Below are 25,111 nucleotides of genomic sequence, written 5' to 3'. Positions count from 1 at the left end.
TCCCCCTACCTTCAGTCTTACAACTTACCCAATTGTGGATGCCGTAGCCTTACTGGCTCCGGACAGTTGGAAGCAGTTAGAACTCTTGTGCGGTAGGTACTAGCAAAAAATAATATTTTGACTATCACTTGTTTGATAATAATTAAAAATAATTTAATATTCCACGAAACACATCCGCAAAGTAGCTGATAACGCATCGAAAGATGTCTTGTTACGCAATAATAATTAGTAAATATCTATTGCTGTAAACATTCATCACCTTTTTACTATTTTATCATAATTTTTCAAACCATTATTTTTGTATTAATAGCGCAGACCATTGCCTTTCTGCTTTCAGAAATTTACCCTTCGAATGAACACCGTTACTAAACTTGAAAAGTTACGACTTTTGTCAAAAATTTAAACAAAAGAAATACAAAATTCAAATATGGTTTTTTTAATTAGTAACATAATTTTGGTGGGTAGGTACTTTATAGCTTATCTGAATCGTTCCCACAATCAGTTCCTATTTTTTTTTAATAAAAGCACATCCCAGCTTTTATTACTAGCTAATACGAAATTTATTTACTGCTAGCTGTACCCCGCCACACGTTGATGTGGCTCAGTCTATCTGAGCAGATAGAGGAACAGTAGCGCATGTCCCTTTTACATCCAACAAATGGCGCTTTTTCCTTCTTAAAAAAACATGTTATTATCCGTTACAGGTCTGTATAATAATAATATATCAACACATGCGCTTAAGATTTTGAACAAACGAACATTTACATTTTCATTTACATAGATTTGAATAAAAACGGCATAACGTGTGCCACTAACATAAATATAAAGATAAAAAGTATGAGGTATAAATTATACAGCATAAAGTAAAAATGTAAAGGTTAAACATAATGTTGAGTTAAGTATAAAGAATAAATTATAAAAAAAACAAATACGAAAGGTAAGAAAAAAAATAATAATAATGACTCAAAAGAATTATTTGCCAACGATGCCAATCTGTGCAAACTTAACCTAAATTAGATGATTATTAATTTATAGGTGACTTACGCATTCCGCATTCCCAATTTCTACCGATTCATAACATATTTCTCTCAACTCCTTAAGTTCTTAAGTTAAAAAAAAAATATTTTGAAGATAATATCCATATATTTGTAATGCCGAAACGGTAATTATATGAAATTACTTCGATATAAAAAAATCGCATAGTATGCTACGAAAATTATTCATAACACGTTTTGTTGTGTTATTTAATTTGTCATAGCTGCAGAATGCTTCGCAATTGAACAAGCTTTGAGCCAAATTCAGCTTTTCAATATTCGACGAGCCTTACTGTGCACTGACTCACTAAGCGCAGTGTTGAAAATTTCCTCAAATATCCATAAACCAGAAGACTATATTATTTATAATATCAGAAACACCCTTAAATCTTTAAATGAATTAAATTTCGAGACAATATTGGTTTGGGTCCCTGGCCATTTGGGAATTGAGGGTAACGAGAAAGCCGATTCTCTAGCTAAACTTGGAACAATTTCTGGCTCTAATCCTTTAGATTTTAGAATTCCTATCTCTGACGTCATCCCAATTCTTAAATCCAATATGATTCGCTCCTGGGAAGAAAATTGGTCTAATACGAAAACCCGAACTGGTGCTTTTTATGCTGGAATACAAAATCATATACCAAGTAAACCTTGGTTCCACGGCAAGAAAAAATCCAAAAGATTTATTTCCTGTATCTCGAGAATGAGAATTGGTCATTGCTCCATTGCATCCCATTTGTTTAAAATCCGGGTCCTAGATAGTCCACTCTGCCAGTGCGGCATGGAAAATGAGACTCTTGATCATGTTTTCTTTAATTGTAAAAATCATTCATCTTTCAAAGGCATTTATCGTTTACTTATAAAAATCACCCACCAATCTCCCCTTAGTATTCCTTATTTACTTTCTCTTAACAATTCTCGCATTTTCTCAGTTCTATACAAGTTCATAGACTTGAATGACTTCAATATTTGAGATTTCCTATTCCCGTATAGATTTCCCATAAAATTATAACCATCTCCCCTAATTTTAACGGCACATAGCACTCTTTTTAGGGTGAATTGCCTAATACAAAAAAAAAAAAAAAATTGTCATAGATATGAAAAAAATCACAGTTTATCTTTAAATGTAACTAAAGGATTTGTTGAGAGATTTTTGCTCTACTTCAAACGAGTTACGAGCGCTCCCTCTAACATTCATATTTACATATCTCCCTTTCAAACCATCTTTGAACGCTTACTACGGGGTCTATTTGTTTTCAGAATAACCAGTTATTTTATATGGTCCAAGAAATGACAAAAAAATAACAATTATCTGTTAAATGAAAACTATAATAAGTAATAATATAAATGTCACAATAATCAAATTATAAACAAAGCAGCCAAAATGCCTGTTTTAATAACAAGAATTACAAAATAATTCACGAACATCTTCATGTCAAACAATTATACTTTGCATATTTTTTTTTATTTGTAGCCATTTAGTGTTTGCGTCGACTATGTGTTCTCCATTTATGCATTACATAAATATTATATAAATGCAAAATTGAATGGATTCAGAAAAAAAATCACGAAATGACTTGCACAATCGATCTTATAATAATAATCTTATTGTAATAAAGTTGATTTATTGAGTGTACGTAAACGTAAAAAAAATTGCAGATGTTATTATTATCATTATTGAAATTATGTAAATATTATATAATTTTTTTTTTAACTTCTGATTTAGTTGTCCGGGTTAAATCTTCCCCAAAGGAAAAACTTAACCCTTCCACTCACTTTTCCACAAATGATCATCTAGTCAATCAACATTATGTAAGTGCATTATATAAGCAAAATAAATACAAAACAATACAAGAACAACACGTCAATTCACCAGAGATCAAATGGGAAAATAATTCACCGACTCCAGATATTTTCATATCAGAGGGTTGGGCTCGGTAGAACTTCTAACAGGGCCTATAAATCCTACTGATCCCTCAACATAAATATTTAAAAAATCTTTTGTTATTCTACATGTATTCAAAATGACCGACTTTTGCATCTTTATATATAATTTTTTTGATAGATCTAATACGCCTAAATTTTTAATTAGAGAGCTAGGTATAATGCCAGTAGCCGAAATAACGAATGGTAATATTTTTATAGTACGAGAATGCCAAATTCTTTTTATTTCATTTCCTAAATCTGTGTATTTTCTTATTTTTTCACTAACAGATTTTTGAATATTACAGGAATTTGGAATAGCGACATCAATGATATAAGTTATTTTTTAAATTTTGTCATGTAAAACTATATCGGGTCTATTATGACTAATCGCTCGGTCTGTTAGTATAATTTTATCATAATATATTTTATAAAATTCGTTTTCTAAAAATGAATTTGGTTCGTATTCATAATATGGTACTACATTACGGCAGTCAATCAAGTTATGTTTAATTACCAAATTTTGGTGAATTATTTTTAAAACTTGATTGTGCCTAAATGTATACTCGGACGGTGCTAATATAGAACATCCCGATATAATATGTTCTATAGTTTCCGGAAAAGCCAAACATTTTCTACACAAATCATCAATTTGATTTGTATCTTTGATTATATGCTTTCTATAATTTTTAGTATTAATGACTCTATCCTGAATGGCAAGCATAAATCCTTCTATTTCTGCGCTCAACTCTCCAATACTCAACCATTTGTTTGACGAAATTTTGTCAACATACGTTTGGTTGAGATAATTGAAGTGTTTTGCGTGTAAAATTTTATTTGACCAGGAATCTAATAATTCCTGGTTGGGATTTATAAAAATGTTGGCATTCTCATCGTATAAATTTAAAGGTGTAATATTTATATCTGCCTTGCAAATTATTTTGTGCATTTCTGAGCTATGAGCTTTCCTATGGAAAAAAGTTCTTAGCATTTCTACCTGATTATGTTTCAAAGAAGTTATTTTGACTATACCTCTACCTCCTAAATTTCTAGGTAAATTAACTCGTTCTATAGCTGAATTTGGATGATGGCAATTAAACTTTGTTAGCGTAGTTCTAATTAATCTTTCTTTTTAATGATTATTATTATATTATGTAAACAACATTACTGAATGACATGACTTATTAGACATAATTGATTTGAAAGTATATACATACGCGGTACACGTGTCGTTTTGATTAAAAATAATGCAAACAAATTCAAATCATTACGCTTGTCTTATAAGATTGTGTTCGACATAATATAATAACATCCTTTCTGATTTAGATATCTTTAATTGCAACGAAAAAAAGTATAAATTCTCTATTAATTAATTGATAACAAAACAAATTGATACCTGATTCACCACTTGTCTGAATTAAAGCAGTTCGAAATATGAAATCAAAAGTTCATTGAACGTGGAATATTGCACACACGAATCCTTCATTAAAATTTATTAGTATTGCGGTAAACATCGTACTTATTTACCGAGCATATAAAATTCCACCTTTCAGTAATTTGTTAATTTTTCAACATGACAATGCTTTTAATATGAAATAACATTTTCTCTTCCGAAACAATGTTATTCTAAGCAATATTCTAAAAAAATGAAAAATTACGAAATTCGTAAGAAATTAATTAAATTGAAATATACATACCATTTATTATTGAATATTGCGTCAAATTTGCATTTTGTACCCGTAGATAGCATGCGACATTTCATTGGGTAACTTAAAAGCACTTTAGCGGTTTTGTTTTTTTATATTACTTTTATTAAGTTATTTGTGCATGTTACTTTAACCGGTCAGTGGCTAAGTTGGCATCGAGTCTACGTTCTCACCCTGGTGCCGTGAGTTCAATTGCTCGGTTGGCTGAGTCCTCCGTCACGACATAAGCTACATTTCCGCTTACTGTGGTGGTAGTACAACATTTTCAAATCATTTGCAGGTTATTGGTAACCCCGGAATGTTTGTCTTGTTTTTAAAGAAAAAAGTAAAAAAAACAAAAATATATGAAGAAACGATGTGGGCATGAGTAAAAATATAATGATAAACGTTAGAAAGGTCAGTGATTATGGCGCAATCAACTGAATTAACTACTAAACTTTAGTCGGGCCATGTCAAGAGCTAGAATTACAGTATGAGTCAACGTATGAATGTGAATGAAGCAAAGAGTGTGTGCAAGACCAAGTTGTATGACGATCCATCCTCTCTGCCTACCCCTGCAAGGAAACGTTAGTTAGTTAATCATATAAATAATAAAAAGTGACTTTTTTAACAAAGCAAAGAATTGAATTCTAAATATTCCCTTTCAAAACTTTGAGTTTGGATTATTTTCTAGAACAAGCTTCCTGAAAGCCGAAAAATCTAAAGTTGAAATATCGAAAGCCGAAATTTAGAAAGACGAAATTCTAAAAGACTAATTCCTGAAATACCTACCAAAATCCAACGTCTTTATACCCTAATATAAAATTATTTTCATACAGTTTCCCCATAGGGATAGGAAGAGAGGATGGACCACCGTTAAAATTCTTGTCACACTTGATTACCAATACTTTAAAGAGATTATTAATAAATTAGCACTACGCATTTTTCTCCGTGTGAGAATCATCACCAAACCCACTAATTTCATTGAGTCATTGCAACTCTGGTTCAATGAACTCGGATTTGTTTCGAAATAGTGTCACTTAATCAATCAGCTCCAATTTTGAAATTGACAAAAGTCAAGAAATCAGACAACCGATAAAGTACCTATAATAGAATGTTTAAACAGAAAATTATTTAATACTATTAAATTGTAACTGATGTGTCAAGAATTCAGACAATTTAATTTGATAACTTCCATAACTGAGAAGGACAAAAAAATACTCCCCCATCGTTTTTAAAGTTAAAAAATATTTATGATACCTATTTTTTTCCTTTATTTCGTTATTTTATTTTTGATTTTGTTTTATTTTTATTCTTATTTATATATTTATAATATGTTCTCACACATCCCTGTATGTTATAACTATGTACTTAAACTGTCTATCGAATGTGTGGGATTGCACTTACCTTCCCACATTCTGGAATAAAGAATTTATTATTATTATTATTATAACTGATCGAAAAAATGTTGTTTTTAAATATTTGCTGTTTTATACCTTCTGCGGCAATAAATTGTTTTGTACCTCCTGCAGCAATAAATGGTTTTATACCTTCTGCTGGTGTAAATTGTTTTATACCTTTTGCGGCAGTAAATGGTTTTATACCTTCTGCGGCAATACATTGCTGTTGTTTTGATGTGTTTTGTACATACTTTTTCAGCTTCACAAAAATCTTACGATTATTGTACCGTGATTTTCAGGGGTCTGCGCCAGTCTTAAATAAAACAAGTTAATTTTTGTAGAATGTAGGTCAAGTGTAATCAATTTCCAGGGTACCTTATGTTCATAGTCCCCAATACAAAAACCCGCGAGTTCTAAGTCCAAAAAACATCGCCTGACCATCACACCATGCGGATTGTTAACTGGAATATTTATCGATAACCTTATCGGACGTATACATAGCTTGACAAATCTCATAGAGTATAAAAACACCCTCGCACTCTCAAGAAGTATTCAGTTCACTTACAGCATCCGTGTCTACAGTCAGATCAAGGATTAATCATCTATTCTTCTTCAACTCAAACTTCTACTCTGCTCTTCCAGGTAAATAAATTCATAATTTTTTGTAAATATTTATAAATTGCTATTTGATTTTTTGAAATGTTTAATGTGATGGGTATATTGTTTTAACTTTTGAATAGCTCTTGGCTACGTTAAATATTATCAGTAATAATTTTATATATTATAACGGGTCCAAAATGAAATGGGCGCAGTTGAAGCAGTTTAAACATTTAGTTTTATATATTTAATAATAAAACATGTTTAAAAAATAGAGGTAGTTCAGCAAAGCCGCCAAATGGCTGCTTGTTCTTATGCCCTTATATTTAACATTATGTCTTAATTATTTAGAATATAAAGCTGAATTTTACATATTATATTCACCGAAATGTGATACCTTTGGTTTGTAATGTGTAAACATCAGAAGAAACTATAGTCTACGGATTAAAAGTTATCAATTTATGTTAAAGAATGTGAAATTAATGAAAAAAATTAATATTTTTATAGACTTCCAATCTTAACATAACTTACATTTTATAATTCTGACAAAAAGTTTAATTTTTTCCATTTCTTTAAGCTTTACTATTATATTTAGAAAATCTTTTTGCAATTATTATTTTTATTCCCTTTTTTTCTATGTAACATTGAAATTACTAGAATTTTAATAATAACAAAGAAAAGTAGTCTTTGATTGTAGCTGCATCCTTTATCATGTTTCCAATAGTCCTCCCCTTGATTATCATTTGTTGATAGGCATCTCAGATTTGTTCAGATTCAAGCACACTTGAACGAGTCCATTTTTATGAGTTTTTTAATTCCTCCAACACAGCTTGGTAAATTTTGTACCTCGAATTCAAATAGAACAATTGGATTCCATTTGTTTTTAATGATCATAATATACTCCTCCATAAGTAAGCAGCGAAGTTGGTAGAATAATATGAAACGAATAAACTTAAGAGTTATATTAATATTTGATGAATATTTGCATCAAACCAAGTATTCGTTTTTTTAAAGTATTTTATAATAGCAGGTGATTAATCTTTAAAGTTTTTTCTTACCTTTTTAACAATTTGATTATTGTATGTTTTCAGAAACACCACAGAAAACTAATACTAAAAATGAAGTACCAATTTGTATCTATCCAGGACCTTATTGCAAAGCACCAGGTAATCAATATGGATGAGGGGTACGGAAAGGCAAAGCCCTACGACCAAAGCAAACCCTACGAGGTCGATCAATGCAAGCCGTACGATATGGATACCACCAAGCCATACGAAGGAACTGAGCGTATTGAGCAAGCTAAGCCATACGCTGGAGAGTTCTTGAAACTGAACGTGGACCAGAGCAAGCCTTACGCTATTGATAATCTCCACCGTATGGACCAAACTAAGCCATATGATACATACCGCTTTGTGTCCCTAAACGAGATGCGCGATCAGTTGGAACGTATCGATCAAGCCAAGGTCTATGAGCAAAGCAAGCCCTACGATCAGAGCAAGCCTTATGACCATAGCAAGCCCTACGATTTAAGCAAGCCTTATGACCAAAGCAAACCTTATGACCAGAGCAAGCCCTACGATCAGAGCAAGCCTTATGATCAGAGCAAGCCTTACGACCAAAGCAAGCCCTACGATCAGAGCAAACCTTACGACCAGAGCAAGCCCTACGATCAGAGCAAGCCTTACGACCAGAGCAAGCCCTACGATCAGAGCAAGCCTTACGACCAGAGCAAGCCTTATGACCAGAGCAAGCCTTACGACCAAAGCAAGCCCTACGATCAGAGCAAGCCTTACGACCAGAGCAAGCCCTACGACCAGAGCAAGCCTTACGATCAGAGCAAGCCTTACGACCAGAGCAAGCCCTACGATCAGAGCAAGCCTTATGACCAGAGCAAGCCGTACGATATGTCCAAGCCATACGACATGAGCAAGCCCTACGATCAGAGCAAGCCTTATGACCAGAGCAAGCCCTACGATATGTCCAAGCCATACGACATGAGCAAGCCCTACGATCAGAGCAAGCCTTACGACCAGAGCAAGCCCTACGATCAGAGCAAGCCCTACGATCAGAGCAAGCCCTACGATCAGAGCAAACCTTACGACCAGAGCAAGCCCTACGATCAGAGCAAGCCTTACGACCAGAGCAAGCCTTACGACCAGAGCAAGCCCTACGATCAAAGCAAGCCTTATGACCAGAGCAAGCCCTACGATCAGAGCAAGCCTTATGACCAGAGCAAGCCCTACGATATGTCCAAGCCATACGACATGAGCAAGCCCTACGATCAGAGCAAGCCTTACGACCAGAGCAAGCCCTACGATCAGAGCAAGCCCTACGATCAGAGCAAACCCTACGATCAGAGCAAGCCTTACGACCAAAGCAAGCCCTACGATCAGAGCAAGCCCTACGATCAGAGCAAGCCTTACGACCAGAGCAAGCCCTATGACCAGTGCAAGCCTTATGACCAGAGCAAGCCCTACGATCAGAGCAAGCCTTACGACCAGAGCAAGCCTTACGACCAAAGCAAGCCCTACGATCAGAGCAAGCCCTACGATCAGAGTAAGCCTTACGACCAGAGCAAGCCCTATGACCAGAGCAAGCCTTATGACCAGAGTAAGCCTTACGACCAAAGCAAGCCCTACGATCAGAGCAAGCCTTACGACCAGAGCAAGCCCTACGATCAGAGCAAGCCCTACGATCAGAGCAAGCCTTACGAACAGAGCAAGCCTTATGACCAGAGCAAGCCCTACGATACGTCCAAGCCCTACGACATGAGCAAGCCATACGATATGTCCAAGCCATACGATATGTCCAAGCCGTACGACATGAGCAAGCCATATGATATGTCCAAGCCCTACGATATGAGCAAGCCATATGACATGAGCAAGCCATACGATATGTCCAAACCCTACGACATGAGCAAGCCATACGATATGTCCAAGCCCTACGACATGAGCAAGCCATACGATATGTCCAAGCCCTACGACATGAGCAAGCCATACGATATGTCCAAGCCCTACGACATGAGCAAGCCATACGATATGTCCAAGCCCTACGACATGAGCAAGCCATATGATATGTCCAAGCCCTACGACATGAGCAAGCCATACGATATGTCCAAGCCGTACGACATGAGCAAGCCATACGATATGTCCAAGCCCTACGACATGAGCAAGCCATACGATATGTCCAAGCCCTACGACATGAGCAAGCCATACGATATGTCCAAGCCCTACGACATGAGCAAGCCATACGATATGTCCAAGCCGTACGACATGAGCAAGCCATATGATATGTCCAAGCCATACGACATGAGCAAGCCATACGATATGTCCAAGCCCTACGACATGAGCAAGCCATACGATATGTCCAAGCCCTACGACATGAGCAAGCCATACGATATGTCCAAGCCTTACGACATGAGCAAGCCGTACGACATGAGCAAACCCTACGATATGTCTAAGCCATACGACATGAGCAAGCCATACGATATGTCCAAGCCATACGACATGAGCAAGCCATACGATATGTCTAAGCCCTACGACATGAGCAAGCCATACGATATGTCTAAGCCCTACGACATGAGCAAGCCGTACGACATGAGCAAGCCATACGATATGTCCAAGCCGTACGACATGAGCAAGCCATACGACATGAGCAAGCCATACGATATGTCCAAGCCCTACGACATGAGCAAGCCATACGATATGTCCAAGCCTTACGACATGAGCAAGCCATACGATATGTCCAAGCCCTACGACATGAGCAAGCCGTACGATATGTCCAAGCCCTACGACATGAGCAAGCCATACGATATGTCCAAGCCTTACGACATGAGCAAGCCATACGATATGTCCAAGCCCTACGACATGAGCAAGCCGTACGATATGTCCAAGCCCTACGACATGAGCAAGCCATACGATATGTCCAATCCCTACGACATGAGCAAGCCATACGATATGTCCAAGCCCTATGACATGAGCAAGCCATACGATATGTCCAAGCCATACGACATGAGCAAGCCATACGATATGTCCAAGCCCTACGACATGAGCAAACCTTACGATATGTCCAAGCCTTACGACATGAGCAAGCCATACGATATGTCCAAGCCCTACGACATGAGCAAGCCGTACGATATGTCCAAGCCCTACGACATGAGCAAGCCATACGATATGTCCAAGCCCTACGACATGAGCAAGCTATACGATATGTCCAAGCCCTACGACATGAGCAAGCCATACGATATGTCCAAGCCTTACGACATGAGCAAGCCGTACGACATGAGCAAGCCCTACGATATGTCCAAGCCCTACGACATGAGCAAACCATACGATATGTCCAAGCCTTACGACATGAGCAAACCATACGATATGTCCAAGCCTTACGACATGAGCAAGCCATACGATATGTCCAAGCCCTACGACATGAGCAAGCCGTACGATATGTCCAAGCCCTACGACATGAGCAAGCCATGCGATATGTCCAAGCCCTACGACATGAGCAAGCCGTACGATATGTCCAAGCCCTACGACATGAGCAAGCCATACGATATGTCCAAGCCCTACGACATGAGCAAGCCCTACGATATGTCCAAGCCGTACGACATGAGCAAGCCTTATGACTTTGGTTTCTTGAAGCGCTTAGACCAATGCAAGCCATACAACTTCCTCGAGGTTAGTATATTTGTGTTTTCTTTAATTAAGTTATTTCCTTATTCTTGTTATTCTGTCATAAATAAACCCATTTTACAAATATGTGTTATTTAAGATAGAAATCTAAAACTTCTCGTGATTTAGTCTCTTTTTCAGCTTTTCTACTATGAACGCTATTGTAATGTAAATGTATTTTTTGCAGCTGTCGTGTGGCCTTTCTGAGTACAAGATGACTTCGCTTTCAACGTCGTGAGTATATTTAATCATATAATTCTAATATTTAATTGATATAACTTGAATTGTTCCAAAATTTACAAAACTCGTCCTACGTGTACAAAAACTTAGTTTAAATTATAATCATTTCCAATTGCACAAAAAAAAACATAACATTCTTCTATCCCTAGATATTTCAGCAAATTATAAACCAATTTCGATTGACTTAATGATATAAATATAACATTTTTTACTAGAGTCACTTTTATTTTTAATAAATTTTGAAAGTTTCACGCCCAATGTTATATTTCATAACATATTAAGAAGAAGGTAATGCTAATAAATCTAAATGAACCATGATACAGAACAGACATAGACAAATAAGAGGGGAACGTTCTCAACTGGGATTCGAAACCAAGATCTCTGCCATACCAGGGGACAACGCCTCTAACTTCTCTTCCATTGGGACCGTAATTTTTGTCGATCTCATATTTCAAATTCAGAATTAACAATACTATCTTCCTAAGTTCTAAGGAATTGGTTTGTAACCTAGATAGTGTCTCGGTTAAACATACTGATTTATATTTATATGGGACACATAATGACTTTAAAAAAAAGTTAATATTCAATTTTTGCTGTAATAACTTTTGAAAGTTATACCCATCAATATAGTACATCATTGAAGAAGAACATTATACTAACAAATCTTAACGAAACATGAAACAGAACAAGACAATGAAAAATAAAAAGGTATCGGTTTTCACGTTTCGTTTAAATTTATTAGTATTATCTTCTACTTCATTGCCATATAAACATTCGACTTGTTGCATTAAAAATTTATTTCTTTATTTATTTACAGAGCATGCTGCTAATAACCATCGTCGTGGAATCGAGAAATGTCTGATCATCTTCAGACAAACAAGGATGCGGCCTACATCTTCAAGTGAATATACGAGTAGAGTATGCTGCACCTATTAAATCAATTGTATTTAATGATAACAATGAAATAAACAATATATTTCTTTAAGTTTTTCTCTTTTCTTAATTTTTTCCTATGCTTTTCGTACCAATAACCAAACACATGAGTTATGAAGGTAGACAGTTTTGAATAACCAAAACACATTTAATTAAATTTGAAACCTTTCATTCACGGTGGAATTCCATTTCAATGTGGCTCTTTTTATGCATCAAAACACCATTGTAAATTACTTCCACCATTTTATTAATGACCGGACTGGTTTCACTTTATGACGGATATCTTCAGAATGGTCTGAAGACTACCAGTCCAACTAATCTGAAAATGACCGTTATAACGTGAAAACATCAATCAACAAAAAACATATTAGCCGTCACGAAATTGATTTTTTACTGAAGGAAGTGAAAATGAAAGTTTTATTTTTTTATTTATTTATTTTTATTTATTTGTTTGTTCACGCCTTGACGGCTTTTACATGCAAGGTAAATTATACAGGAGCATTATAACAAGTATATAGCATCATAAGAAGTATAACATAGTATTTATGATAATAAGCTGAGCATGAAAGACAAGTTGGCACAACACAGGTAAGTATTAGTATACGATAAGTAAATTGTATATTGTATAGAGGAGTTCAACCAGCAAATACTTATTTGGGCTCAGGCTACAGTACATTCAGCAATTATAATTGTCACAATATTACACAAAACATAATTACAAACAAACTCGAAACATACCTGTTGGCAGTGGTGCAAAACATTTTCTAGCGATTTATAAATTAAGTAATATTCTTGTAATTTAAAATATATATTTATATATATATATATATATATATTTTTTTTTTTGCTATTATAAATGTACGTAAGTTTTTTTATTATTATGACAAAAATAAAAGGTACACAACAATTACATACAAAAAGAAGTAGGTATTATGAAAGTAGTTACAGAGTATTAAGTTTATTATTATTAACAATCAACAGGATTTTTGCTTAATATCTGCATACATATACGCTTTTTAAAGGAGGCGATGTTTTTATTAAAAAATATATCAACAGAGCATGTTTCATTCCCCACACGATGCAATCTCTGAAGACAAGAGTTGATCATAAAATTAGTGCGAGAAGCAACTATATTGAATGGAGCATGAAGTCTAGTGTTGTACTTATTGGGAACTTGATAATTTATCATATTCACTAGTTCGGGGCTGTCCAAATAACCGTTGATAATTTTAAATAATAATAAAGCATCACAGATTTTTCTTCGCTGTGATAATGCAGGTAGTTTAAGCAAGTGCATTAAATAATTATAATTTAAATTTTCTAATGGAATATGTAATTTGTAATTTATATGCCTTAAAAATTTGTGTTGTATTCTTTCAATTTTGTGTGAGTGTACATTGTATAGAGGCGACCAGAGAGAGGAATTATACTCAAGAATGCTTCTGACAAGTGTAATGTACAATGTTTTGAGTGTATTAGTATACATTAGATCTTTGGACGTTCTTAATACAAATCCGAGACATTTAAGTGCTTTATTCGTGATTGCATCGATGTGGGGGACGAATGTCATCTTGTTATCAAAAACGACACCCAGATCTTTTATTAATGTTACTGTAGAAAGATTTACATTGTTAATATGATATTGAAAGAGTATTGGATTTTTATTTCGAGAAAAACTTATAGATTGACATTTATTAATGTTTAAAAATAAATCATTTATGTTACACCAGTTATATAATCGATCCAAGTTTTTTTGCAATACAAGACAGTCCATTAAATTTCTTATAATAGTGTAAATTTTCAGGTCATCAGCAAACAATAGGAAATGGATACCTTCAAATATTGTAACAATGTCATTGATAAATAACAAAAAAAGAATCGGACCTAGATGAGAACCTTGAGGCACCCCACTTGAAGCTCCAATTTCATGTGAAATATGGTTAGATAGTTTAACGTACAGTTTTCTAGATGTCAAATAGGTCTCAAGCCATTTTAGTAGATTTCCTTTTATCCCATATACTTCTAGTTTGTTTAATAAGATTTTTATAGAAACTTTATCGAACGCTCTGCTGAAATCTGTGTAAACTGCATCCGTTTGCAATTTTGAATTTAGATTATCAGATATATATTTTTCGTATATAATTAAATTTGTAAGTGTAGATCTACCGGATATAAATCCATGTTAGTGAGGGGAAATGATTTTACGAGCCTGCAACATAAATTTTGATAGAAATACGGATTCAAACAATTTAGGTATTACTGATTGTATGCAAATAGGTCTGTAATTAGAAGCATCCGTTTTGTCGCCTTTTTTATAGATGGGACTAAGGAAACTGGTCTTCCATTTTTGTGGGAAAAGGCCAGATGCTAATGATAGATTAAATATTTTGGTTAGGTGACCTTTTAAGTTAGATACACAGTTTTTTAAATAAATTGCGGGTATGGTGTCCGGGCCAGCGGATTTCTGAGTATCTAATAATGTAATTTTACGCTGAACATCGATTTCATCAATAACAAGGTCGTTAAAATCAATAGAAATATTGGAGTTAAATTGAGGTATCTGGTTATTGGATGAGTTTGCTTCATATACTTCGCCAAAGCATTCGGCAAATAAGTCAGTAATTCCTTGAGGTGTATCAGCAATTTTACCATTGTAGTATATGATAGACGGAATACCAGATTCATTAGTATTAAGATTATTTGCGAATTTGAATAAATTTTGAGGTTTATTTTGTAACGATTGCTCAATATTTTCCAGGTATTCTTTGTAGCAGGAGATCGACATGTTTTTCACCCTGTTGCGTAATTTAGAAAAAAGTAGATAGTCATTTGGAGCTCGAGATATTTTGAATGTTTTATGTGCAAGTTTTTTTGCCTGGATAGTACAAATTAGCTCTTTTTTAAACCATTTGGGGTAATTAGATGTCCTATATTTTGTAATAGGGACGTAAAGTTCAATTGATTTCTTAATTATGCAGTAAAAAGATACTATTATGTCATTAATATTAATACATTTACTAATGAAGTTCCAGTCTGATTTGGCGAGAAACTCGTTTATCTTGGGATAATCAGCTTTATAAAAATTTAATTTCTCTTTATAAGACTCTAAATTTAAAATTTGTGTAGATATATGCTTAACAAAAAGTGGTGGGTGGTATTTATCAATTGTTGAAACGTTATCATTTGCATGTTGTACACTTATATTGTTGGAGTTGCTAAAAATTAAGTCTAATAGATTATTATTACAGTTATATATAAAGTTCACTTGTCTAAGATTTAGGAAACACGACATTTCTATAAGTTCACGAGAACCATTATTGGACGTGGACTTTGTGCAGGTATTATTGTTGTTAATGTCCCATTGAACAGTGGGTTGATTAAAGTCACCTGTAAGAATAAATTTAGCGTCTGGGTATTTTCTTCGCAATATTTCTACTTCTTGACAGTAACTAGTATAAAGCTGGTCATCAGATGAGGGTGGAATGTACGCACAACCAACTATTATTTTTTCACTTTTGTATGTCACTAAAACAAATAGTTGTTCCACGTTGATATTTGCACATTTGAGTTTTCTTGAGGTTAATTTAGTATTAATAGAAATTAGACAACCACCTCCCCTACTTTTGTTGCTAGTATTATTATCACGGTCCATTCGATAGGTGTTATGGGAGTGAAATCCTAACTCGCCATTTTTAATATCTGGGGTCAACCATGTCTCAGTGAAGCAGTAAACATCATATTCAAGGGTTGGTAGTTTAATTCTTAAATCATTTAGTTTAGTTTTCAGTCCTCTTACATTTTGGTAGTAAATATTGATAGATCGTAATGTGGATTTTTGGTTATGGGTCAGTTTTTTGGAGATAATTTGACAATTGTTGGGATGTTGTTAATATATTTAATTGTGATATCTTGCTCACCTGGAAGTAAACAAGTCTTGATATTTTCGATGATAAAACAATTATATTATTATTAAAATGTACAAAAAGAAATACATCACAAATTAAATACTTCGTCTTCATTTAGAATAGATCAATTGCCAAATTAAGCGAGAATGGAAGCAAATATTCCGCACAGAGTTTTGGCGGCTGGGCGGAAAGAAACGAATGAAGCTCCGTATGCTTTCCGTGCAAGAGCGTCGTCCCGTTATCCCGTCTTGCCACGCTTGCTACGCAAAAGTCGGTTTTTTTTATTACATATCTTTAATATAATATATCTTGGCCACTGATTTATTTATAAAATATACAAGTCATCGTCAGTACAATCATCTTAATCATTATTGCTGGCAGTATCAAATTACTTTTGACACAGAAAATTAGCATTGACTACAAGCAATCATAAATATAAAAAAAACAAACAACCTGCCTAATCTTCCAAGAAAAACACCACACGTCCTCTGTGTCCTCCATGTTTTCCCCCTCCTCTATACATGGTTCTCTTCATTCTTCTCTTCCTATGTTCGCTCCCTTCCCTACGAAAAAAACACCCCCACACAGATCCCCAGAGATGATATATATTTTCCTCAGGGTCTCCTGTGTGGAGTTAATGTAAAAAAAGACAAAAAGTGGAAACGTTGAGAATATAAAAATGAAAGTAGAAAAACAGTAGTAGTGGTCGAGAGGTACGGCTCCCGACTAGCAATCCGGAGGTCGCGGGTTCAAATTCAGGCATGCGCAATCAAATTTTATTTGATGAATTTTTGATATTTCACAATTTATTTAATATAAATAATGTTTATTATACTTACGGTACGTTCCAATATCGCCCTAGTGTAAGACCATCATTCAGAATTGAAAAATTGCTTGAAATGAGTTTAGCCTTGTCTGGTGACCAGATCTGAATAGCCAGGCACTCCCCTACCTTTCTCAAACCCATCTCCTTCCCCTTTTCACTACAATCAGCCTCACCTCAATTGGTAATGCCTCACTGGCTCCAAACGGTTGGGAGCAGTTTATTTTAAGTATACAAAATCTGACCTGAAATGAAAACGAATATAATATCTATGGCAGCGTGATGAAGAAGCCTCTCGGTTTAAAATGCAACAAACAATCTTCTGTCAGTTCTAGTCTAGTCTAGTCTACCCTTGTCAATCTTGTCCCTAAAACAAAAGCACGTGATAGTGGGGGAAGATGCTTTTCGATTCCTCCTCGTCGGTTTGACCGCAACGACATCGCCCACTTCAAACTCAGTCGATACTTCCTCTTCTATATTCACTTGCGCAGAAGGGTGCCTCCATGAATAAGTGTGAACCGAGCTAGAAGGCGCAACACCCTCATCCTTCTGACTCTTCGCAGCCAAATTATACTTAGTTATTAGTTATTAGTTCTCTTTATTGTTCGATGATGTCGTTCAACTATACCATTTCCTGCTGGACGGTATGCCGCGCGAAATCGTTGACGTATATTCCATCTCTTACACATATCTGCAACACTATAGGAACGAAACGCAGTACTATTGTCCATGAGAACTTCACTGGGCGGGCCTCTTTCCCGAAACACTTCTTCCAGATTTTTGACAATCGAAACTGCGTTCTCTGATTCGATTTCCCACCAAACGGCAAATCTACTTGGCCCGCAATCGATGAGTGTGAAGAAAAATTTCCTACCGAAATGAGTGACATCAACTGCCAAGCGACTCCAATTTGTTGCAACATTGAGGTTACCCGCTTCATGGGTTGACGGCGGTGGGTCAATTGTCCTGCATTTTATGCAGTTACGTACGCATCTATCGACGTCCTCTCTTCTCACCTCGGGATCAACCAGCCGGGCAAGATTAAGCGTTCGCTCTACTCCAAAATGATGCTGAGCATGTAAAGCTTCTACGCTTAAAGCACATGTTTGCTCTCCAGTTTCTTTTTCAAGTATCTCCAACCTCTCTTCATACTCTGAAGATTGTAAGTCTCTTTCATGACGTTTCCTGTCATGGCTACTCTTTACCCAGGCCTTGCAGACCCTAGTAAGTACATCGGCTTTATTTTTACAAGACTCTACAAGGGCGATCGACAATGTGAGATCAAATTCTTCTACAATCTCCTTCACCAATCCCAGACGCCGCTTGACGAGCATCTTTGACATGCCAGAAACTTTTACACGACTACTCCCGGTAAGTGTAGATCTCACCCAGCACAAAACCGTTGCCGAATCCGCAATTATATCCACAACTTGAAGATTCCACTTGAGAGCTAGGTTTAATCCCTTCAGGACAGCATCTAGCTCCGCTATGTTAATATGCGCTACATCGGTTGTCTTACGCAGCCATGCGGCGTCTTCAACAGTTCTTACCTCAATTTCCAAGGTAACTCCAAGGGCCAGATTACTTGCATCACAATAAACTCTGGCATCACCTAATGATTCAGGCACTAGCCACTCCCCTTTTACAGGATCGTCAATTCTCACTCTCACCAGAAGCTCTTCAGCCATTCATTGGGCCCTGTCGCCAACGTAATCATCCCATGCCTGGCCTTGACACTCTCTCTTCATGAAGCTGCAGGCTGTCCTTAACCATCCACACACAGGATAGTGCCCAGTCAGCTTGCCACAGATCGAAAATAATTCCCTTCTACTCAGGTGCGATCCTTCTTGCATTATGAGAATGTCATTGCCTCTTCTGAAGATAAGACGTCCGACCTTATCACGTTCAATACGCAATCCGAGCACTCTTGCGCCCTCCAGCTTCTCGGGAGGCTTAGTTACGAGACCGTAAGTATGCAAGTGTGCCGCAAACCTCTTAAGCTGATATTATGTTTTCATTCACTATAATGTCATCGATGTAGCTATCTGTGCCCCGTCGCACCCTTTCGTCAAGCGAGAGCACCTCGTTTACAATCCGTGTCATGATTTTAGGACCACACTTTAACCCAAAATTTAATCTTGTCAAGCAGTATGTTTTGCCTTTATACTTAATGAGTTGGTACTTCCAAAGTTTTTCCTCAATGTGCACTTGTAAATATGCTGATTGGAGATCAAGCAACTTTAGAGGTTCACGTAGCTTCCTCCACTTCCGAAGTGTCTCATCACACACTGCTACATCCTCACCAGTATGGCACTGGACACTCTCGTTGAGTTCACGATAATCCAAGACAGGACGTACTTTTCCCTTGTTCTTTTGGATCACAGCCATTAAAGGAAGAATACCACCGGAGCTTCCCTTCCATGGCCTGAGCCAGCCCTCGGAGATCCACCTTTGAATCTCTTCTTCAAAAGCTGCCTCCGATTCTGGTAACTTAGTGCTTCTATAGCACTCTACAGTGTTTTCTAATTCAGCAGGAGAACCTCTCCACACCCAACTCACGCACCAGTTTCTTCCGTTGAATGAAGCTTTAAAGTCCTTGTTCTCAACAGATATTCTGTCTGCCGAGGTTTCACCAGACTCGACACAATTCGCACTGTACTCATCTAGTCTGCTTCTTACGAACTCTAACCTATCGCGCATTATCGTAACACCACCCAGTTCTTCGATAACGTCCATGCCCAGTATAACATCGACTGCACTTAATAGTTTTTTCACCACCACATAGTCTACCAGTAGCGACACACCATGCACTACTATCTTGGCGACACCTCGCCCCTCACAAAATACACGACTGCCATCAACAGCAATCACATCACAACCAGGACCTTGTACACTACACAGCCCACTCATCACTACTGTACGAGAACACCCTGTGTCAACGAGTGCACCCACCTGCTTTCCATTGACTGCAACTTGGATTATTGGTAGCGCCTTTAGTCCTGATTCAGAAGAGCTGCCGGCGCACCAGTTCTCCTGCTTCCGTTTCCCTTCTCACAGTGCCTGGACAAGTGACCATCTTTTCCGCAGTTCCAACAGACACTTTTCAGCTGCTCACAACAGAATTTGACCATGTGTGGCCCACCACATTTAAAACAACGCCGTCTTGCATTTGGAGATATTGCGACAAATTTCTGTTGGCCCTGAGCCACCGCCACGACAGGCTGATCCACGAGCTCTGCCATAAGAACTCTAGCACGCTCCATGATTGTTGACAGCGGCATTGTCTCTACTTTTGGCTGCGCGCGCAATTCACGTGATACCACTGAAGGCAGAACCACTATGAAAGCTTTCATGAGGAGAGCATCCGACGTCACACCCGCTAGCCTTGCCAACCTCCTCAGGTCCGTCATATAGACGTCGACCGGCTCATCACGCCATGTGCGCGTCACGAACTCCTCATAGGCCAGAAACGGGTTTGTTGCGAAGGCACAAATCAACGCATTTTTGATAACGTCACCTTGGCCCTTATCCTCTACACTCAGCTCATTGTAGACAGCAAATGCAGGTCCCTCCAGAAACATCGGGATGATCGCGCACACATCCTTTACTTCTTTAATTTTTAAAACCAACTCGACTTTTGTTATCCACTGAATAACGTCGCCCTCGCCATTTTAATATTTGACATCTTGCCGAAATAGCTTGTATTCTAACTGGACGTTCTAATTGAATGTCAATTATTTTTCACATCGCAGAACGGTTGCGTTCACTGCCACTGCTTTTGCAGTACTTGCATATCACCACAGAGTATTTATTACATTCTGTCCCCAGTCCCCAGATACTATAATACCCAGGAAGGTATAAAATACTAGTGAGTATTTTGTAACCGGTATTTTTTGTACCTGTACTCACTTTACCCAGTAGCGAAAAGTGCCCACATAACCCACCTCTAATATGCTTTACTCGGCAGTCACAAGTCGCAAAATATGGGGAATTTTTCGACAAGGAATTATCTAGCTACTCACCCCCTCCCCATGGATTTGGATAGTCCCCAGATACTATAATCCCCAGGTAGTTTCAAAATACTAAGTGTTTTGTAACCGGTATTTTTAACAGGTATTTTTTGTACCTGTACTCACTGTACCCAGTAACGAAAAGTACTCACAGGACCCACCTCTACACTACCCTAGGCTATTGAGCAACGAATTATTCCTGCTTCGATTTGATTGATTTCCTCAGGTTTTGTGATACGATCGCAGGTGTGGCAACCAATGTGTCAAAAAATTTGTAAATAATAGAGGTCCTACATACATAAACGACAGATATATAATAAGTAGCAGGATCCACACACACATTGTTACAAATCCTTTATGTAACATCTAAACGTATTCATTACGATTTGATTTCTCAATGATATAGTTTGATGATCCCATTCCAAATTGAGTGAACCTGATAATATTCAATACATGGTATATAGTTTGGTGGTTGCATTCCAAATTGAGTGGACCCGATCATGTTCAATAAACGGGTCTAAAGAGATATTCATTACGATTTGATTCCGTAATGATATAGTTTGGTGGTTGCATTCCAAATTGAGTGGACCCGATCATGTTCAATAAACGGGTTTTAAGAGATATTCATTACGATTTGATTCCGTAATAATATAGTTTGGTGGTTGCATTCCAAATTGAGTGGACCCGATCATATTCAATAAACGGGTTTTAAGAGATATTCATTACGATTCGATTCCGTAATCATATAGTTTGGTGGTTTACTCCAAAGTGGAGGATTACTCGTTGGCTTTGGGCCAGGGGAGATCAATGGCGGGCCCTGATGTGGTCCAGCAATAGAGACGAAGTGATGCGAGGGGAGATGTTTAATTGGCTCCCGCACTGGCACTGGACACGATTCGCTACATCACCTCTGCAAGCTGTTATAGAATAACTCAGCAAGATATTTGATTGAGTGGTCTGCTATCGAAGGGACTAGATTTTTAAAATTGTTCAATCTTATTTTTAATTTAATAATTTTATTTCTATGCATTCATACAGTTTACAGGTAAATAGATGATAAGTGCAAGTTAAACATATAGTGTTCCTCATATAAAACATGGTAGTAGGTGTAAAATGATCAGTAACTCTATGTAAATGGTTACTTAATAGTGTTTTGTGAACACTTGACTAGGAGAACCGGTCCTGAAGTGTTCGCATTTTTTTCTTTGTTTGTAATGTAAGTTTCTGTACATAGTTTTATACATATTTTTCGACTACCGCACTAGACACATAGAAATTTGTATACATAATTATATATTATGGAAAACCTGCACGGAGAAAACTTGCAGATAAAATATATTGGTAATTTATTAAGAATATCTTCAAATTAAAATCCCATTTTTAACCCGATTAACAATAATTTGAAGAGATTTCTAATAAATTAGAAATAGTTAATTTTTAAATATACCGTTTTGTAAAATACAATGTATTCGTATATTGACGAAATCTATGATTGGCTTCTCATGAAAACCTTACCTAACCCAATCTTATTGTAAACTGTTAATTTCCGTGAATTAAAATAAATAAATAACTTTTTTCACTATCCCCACACATGAAGTCCTGAGGAAAATAATTTTCCTTAGGACCTCTGTCATCTTTTGGGATGCTATGTGGGGGGTCTTTTTAAGGAAGGGAGGGAGAGGTAGTTCTGCGAAGGTAAAAAATATTAGGGTTGAGTAGGAATCTAGGGGGTCAGTGTGTCCAGGATTTTTTAAATTTTTTTATTTTTTTTTATTTAAAAATATATTTCTTTTATATAAAAATATATGTATGTTAAACTAAAAAAAAACTAATTACAATAAAAATGTTTTTTTTTTAACGTAACTACCCAATTCAATAGAGAAAAACGTTTCTCGTGTTTGATTTCGGGAGTAGTACCATTACAATATATTATATTGGGTAAAGAAAATAAAGAAAGTTTTTATTTATAAAGTAAGAAATAAACAAAATGTATAAAGCATGATAACAAAAGTATAGATAATAAAAATAGACTACAATAGCTGTTACTAAATTAGATACACAGTAAATGTACATAAATATAAGAATATATTTATTTACATTGAACATTAATTTAAGAATAAAAATAATATTATTACATTTCGATTAATAAGTAGGTAGTAGGTGGTACATGGAGTTATTTTATTCATTAAACAGAGCAAACAGAGCTGATAATATTGCAAGCGAAGGTACATAATAAATTGCGACAATAATTTGTTGGTGGGTCCAATGCTGATATAATATTTTAAGAGGATATGGTAAAAGAAGATTTTTTTTTAAAAATTAATTTTATGAAATTAAATAGTTAATTATATACTGAGTATGTACCATTAAAATTTGAATTTGATCAATTACTACTAATATGTACCTGTAATCAGAAGATATGTAAAAAATCAAATTAAAACTTATAATTATTATTTGGTTGATCAAGAAGTTGTTTTATTTGTAATGTAAAGGTTTTATAATTTTTTTCAAATGTGATTTTATATGGGAGTGCATTAAAAAAAATTATACCTTGATAAGTATAATGGTGTTGAGAAGCGCTCATTTTAAATTTAGGGATTTCTAAGTTGCCACGTGATCTTGATCGGTTACTTATTTTTGGAAATGTTATTGTTGGATTGAAATGATCTTTATGAGTTTGTAACACTGAGTTCTTTTTGAATATGTCATATAAACTGAGAACCCTAAAAGAGTTAAATAACTGTGCTGTTGGAAATATAGATGGTTTACGTAGGATGACTTTTAGAATCAACCTCTGTGCCTTTTCTACAGGTAAGAGGTTAGTTTTGAAAGTCCCCCCCCCACCCAATTATTTATTTAATGCTCAGAGGGCTTTTACATGTGGGTGGTACAATTTTAATGGCAGTTTTGAAACATAAGAAAGAAATAATAAAAATAAAATTACATTAAAAAATAATATATGCAAGAATAAAAATAAAAATAACAAGAACATTAATTAAAAAATACAACGATTTGACTGGTTTACAAAAATATAATTTCCATTTAGGAATAGTGTTGAAATAAGTCTTTTACGTAATCCACAAAAATCGCAAAGTTAATATGAAATATATAAATTTAATATTAAATATATTAATAAAGACGGACACATGAATATTTCTCCCCCACTACGACGCAAGGCGATGGGTCGATAGACCAGTTGGAGAGGTCAAATTGTCTACCCAATCCAGCCTCTCCGATCTGGCCCGCCACGCAGCTGGCGGGCACGCGCATCCTGAACACACCTCACCCTATGAACTCGGGCACCTCTGCTAAATCACCAAACTTACTAAACCGCTTGGGATGACTTATGGCAGTGGTGTTGGTTATCCAATAAATGGATCCGCGGCGGCGGTACCTAAATCCGCCTCCCAAATTGAGTTTAGTAGCAGTTAAAGTAAATCATAATAGTACAGTACTTATAGACGGTTCCATGATAACTCAACCCAGTGACAATTCAACACAAGTTAACCTAACCTACATAACCCAGTTAATACATTTTTTGTTTCATCACTTTTCATGACTTTACATAACTTTTTAAAGATGTGATGAATTATGATTTTGATGATTTATCCGGTCACCCTTATAGACATAGTACCATTGGTAACCATTTAGCGAAAAAAAGAGAAAAGGATACTACGTGAAGTGAACTTGATGAAGCAAGAATACGAAAAGAAGAGAAAAGCATACTACGTGAAGTACACATAATGAAGCAAAAAAACAAAAAGAAGATAAGAGGAGACGTAGACTTCACTAGACGTGAAGTGAACTTAATTAAGCCAGAATACGAAAAAAAGATAAGAGGATACTACGTGAAGTGAACTTAATGAAGCAAGAATACGAAAAGAAGAGAAAATG

General features: G+C 35.9%; 2 protein-coding genes across 2 annotated transcripts in view; one reads left to right on the top strand and one right to left on the bottom strand.

Annotated features, from left to right (window-relative positions):
- Positions 1-25,111, bottom strand: part of LOC149420200 (putative inorganic phosphate cotransporter) — a 416,275-nt gene that overhangs the window by 149,685 nt on the left and 241,479 nt on the right. The gene's annotated exons all lie outside the window — the stretch shown is intronic.
- On the top strand, positions 6,582-12,531 carry LOC149420203 (uncharacterized). The gene is made up of 4 exons (XM_089636510.1): positions 6,582-6,684; positions 7,731-11,312; positions 11,494-11,540; positions 12,364-12,531. The coding sequence occupies exons 2-4, from the start codon at positions 7,758-7,760 to the stop codon at positions 12,374-12,376; spliced, it is 3,615 nt and encodes a 1,204-aa protein (XP_089492636.1). The 5' UTR covers positions 6,582-6,684; positions 7,731-7,757; the 3' UTR covers positions 12,377-12,531.

This window comes from Hesperophylax consimilis, chromosome 10, assembly GCF_061612785.1.
Source record: "Hesperophylax consimilis isolate HC1 chromosome 10, BYU_Hcon_1.0, whole genome shotgun sequence".
Lineage (NCBI taxonomy): Eukaryota > Metazoa > Arthropoda > Insecta > Trichoptera > Limnephilidae > Hesperophylax > Hesperophylax consimilis.
This window is presented reverse-complemented; position numbering and strand designations above follow the sequence as displayed.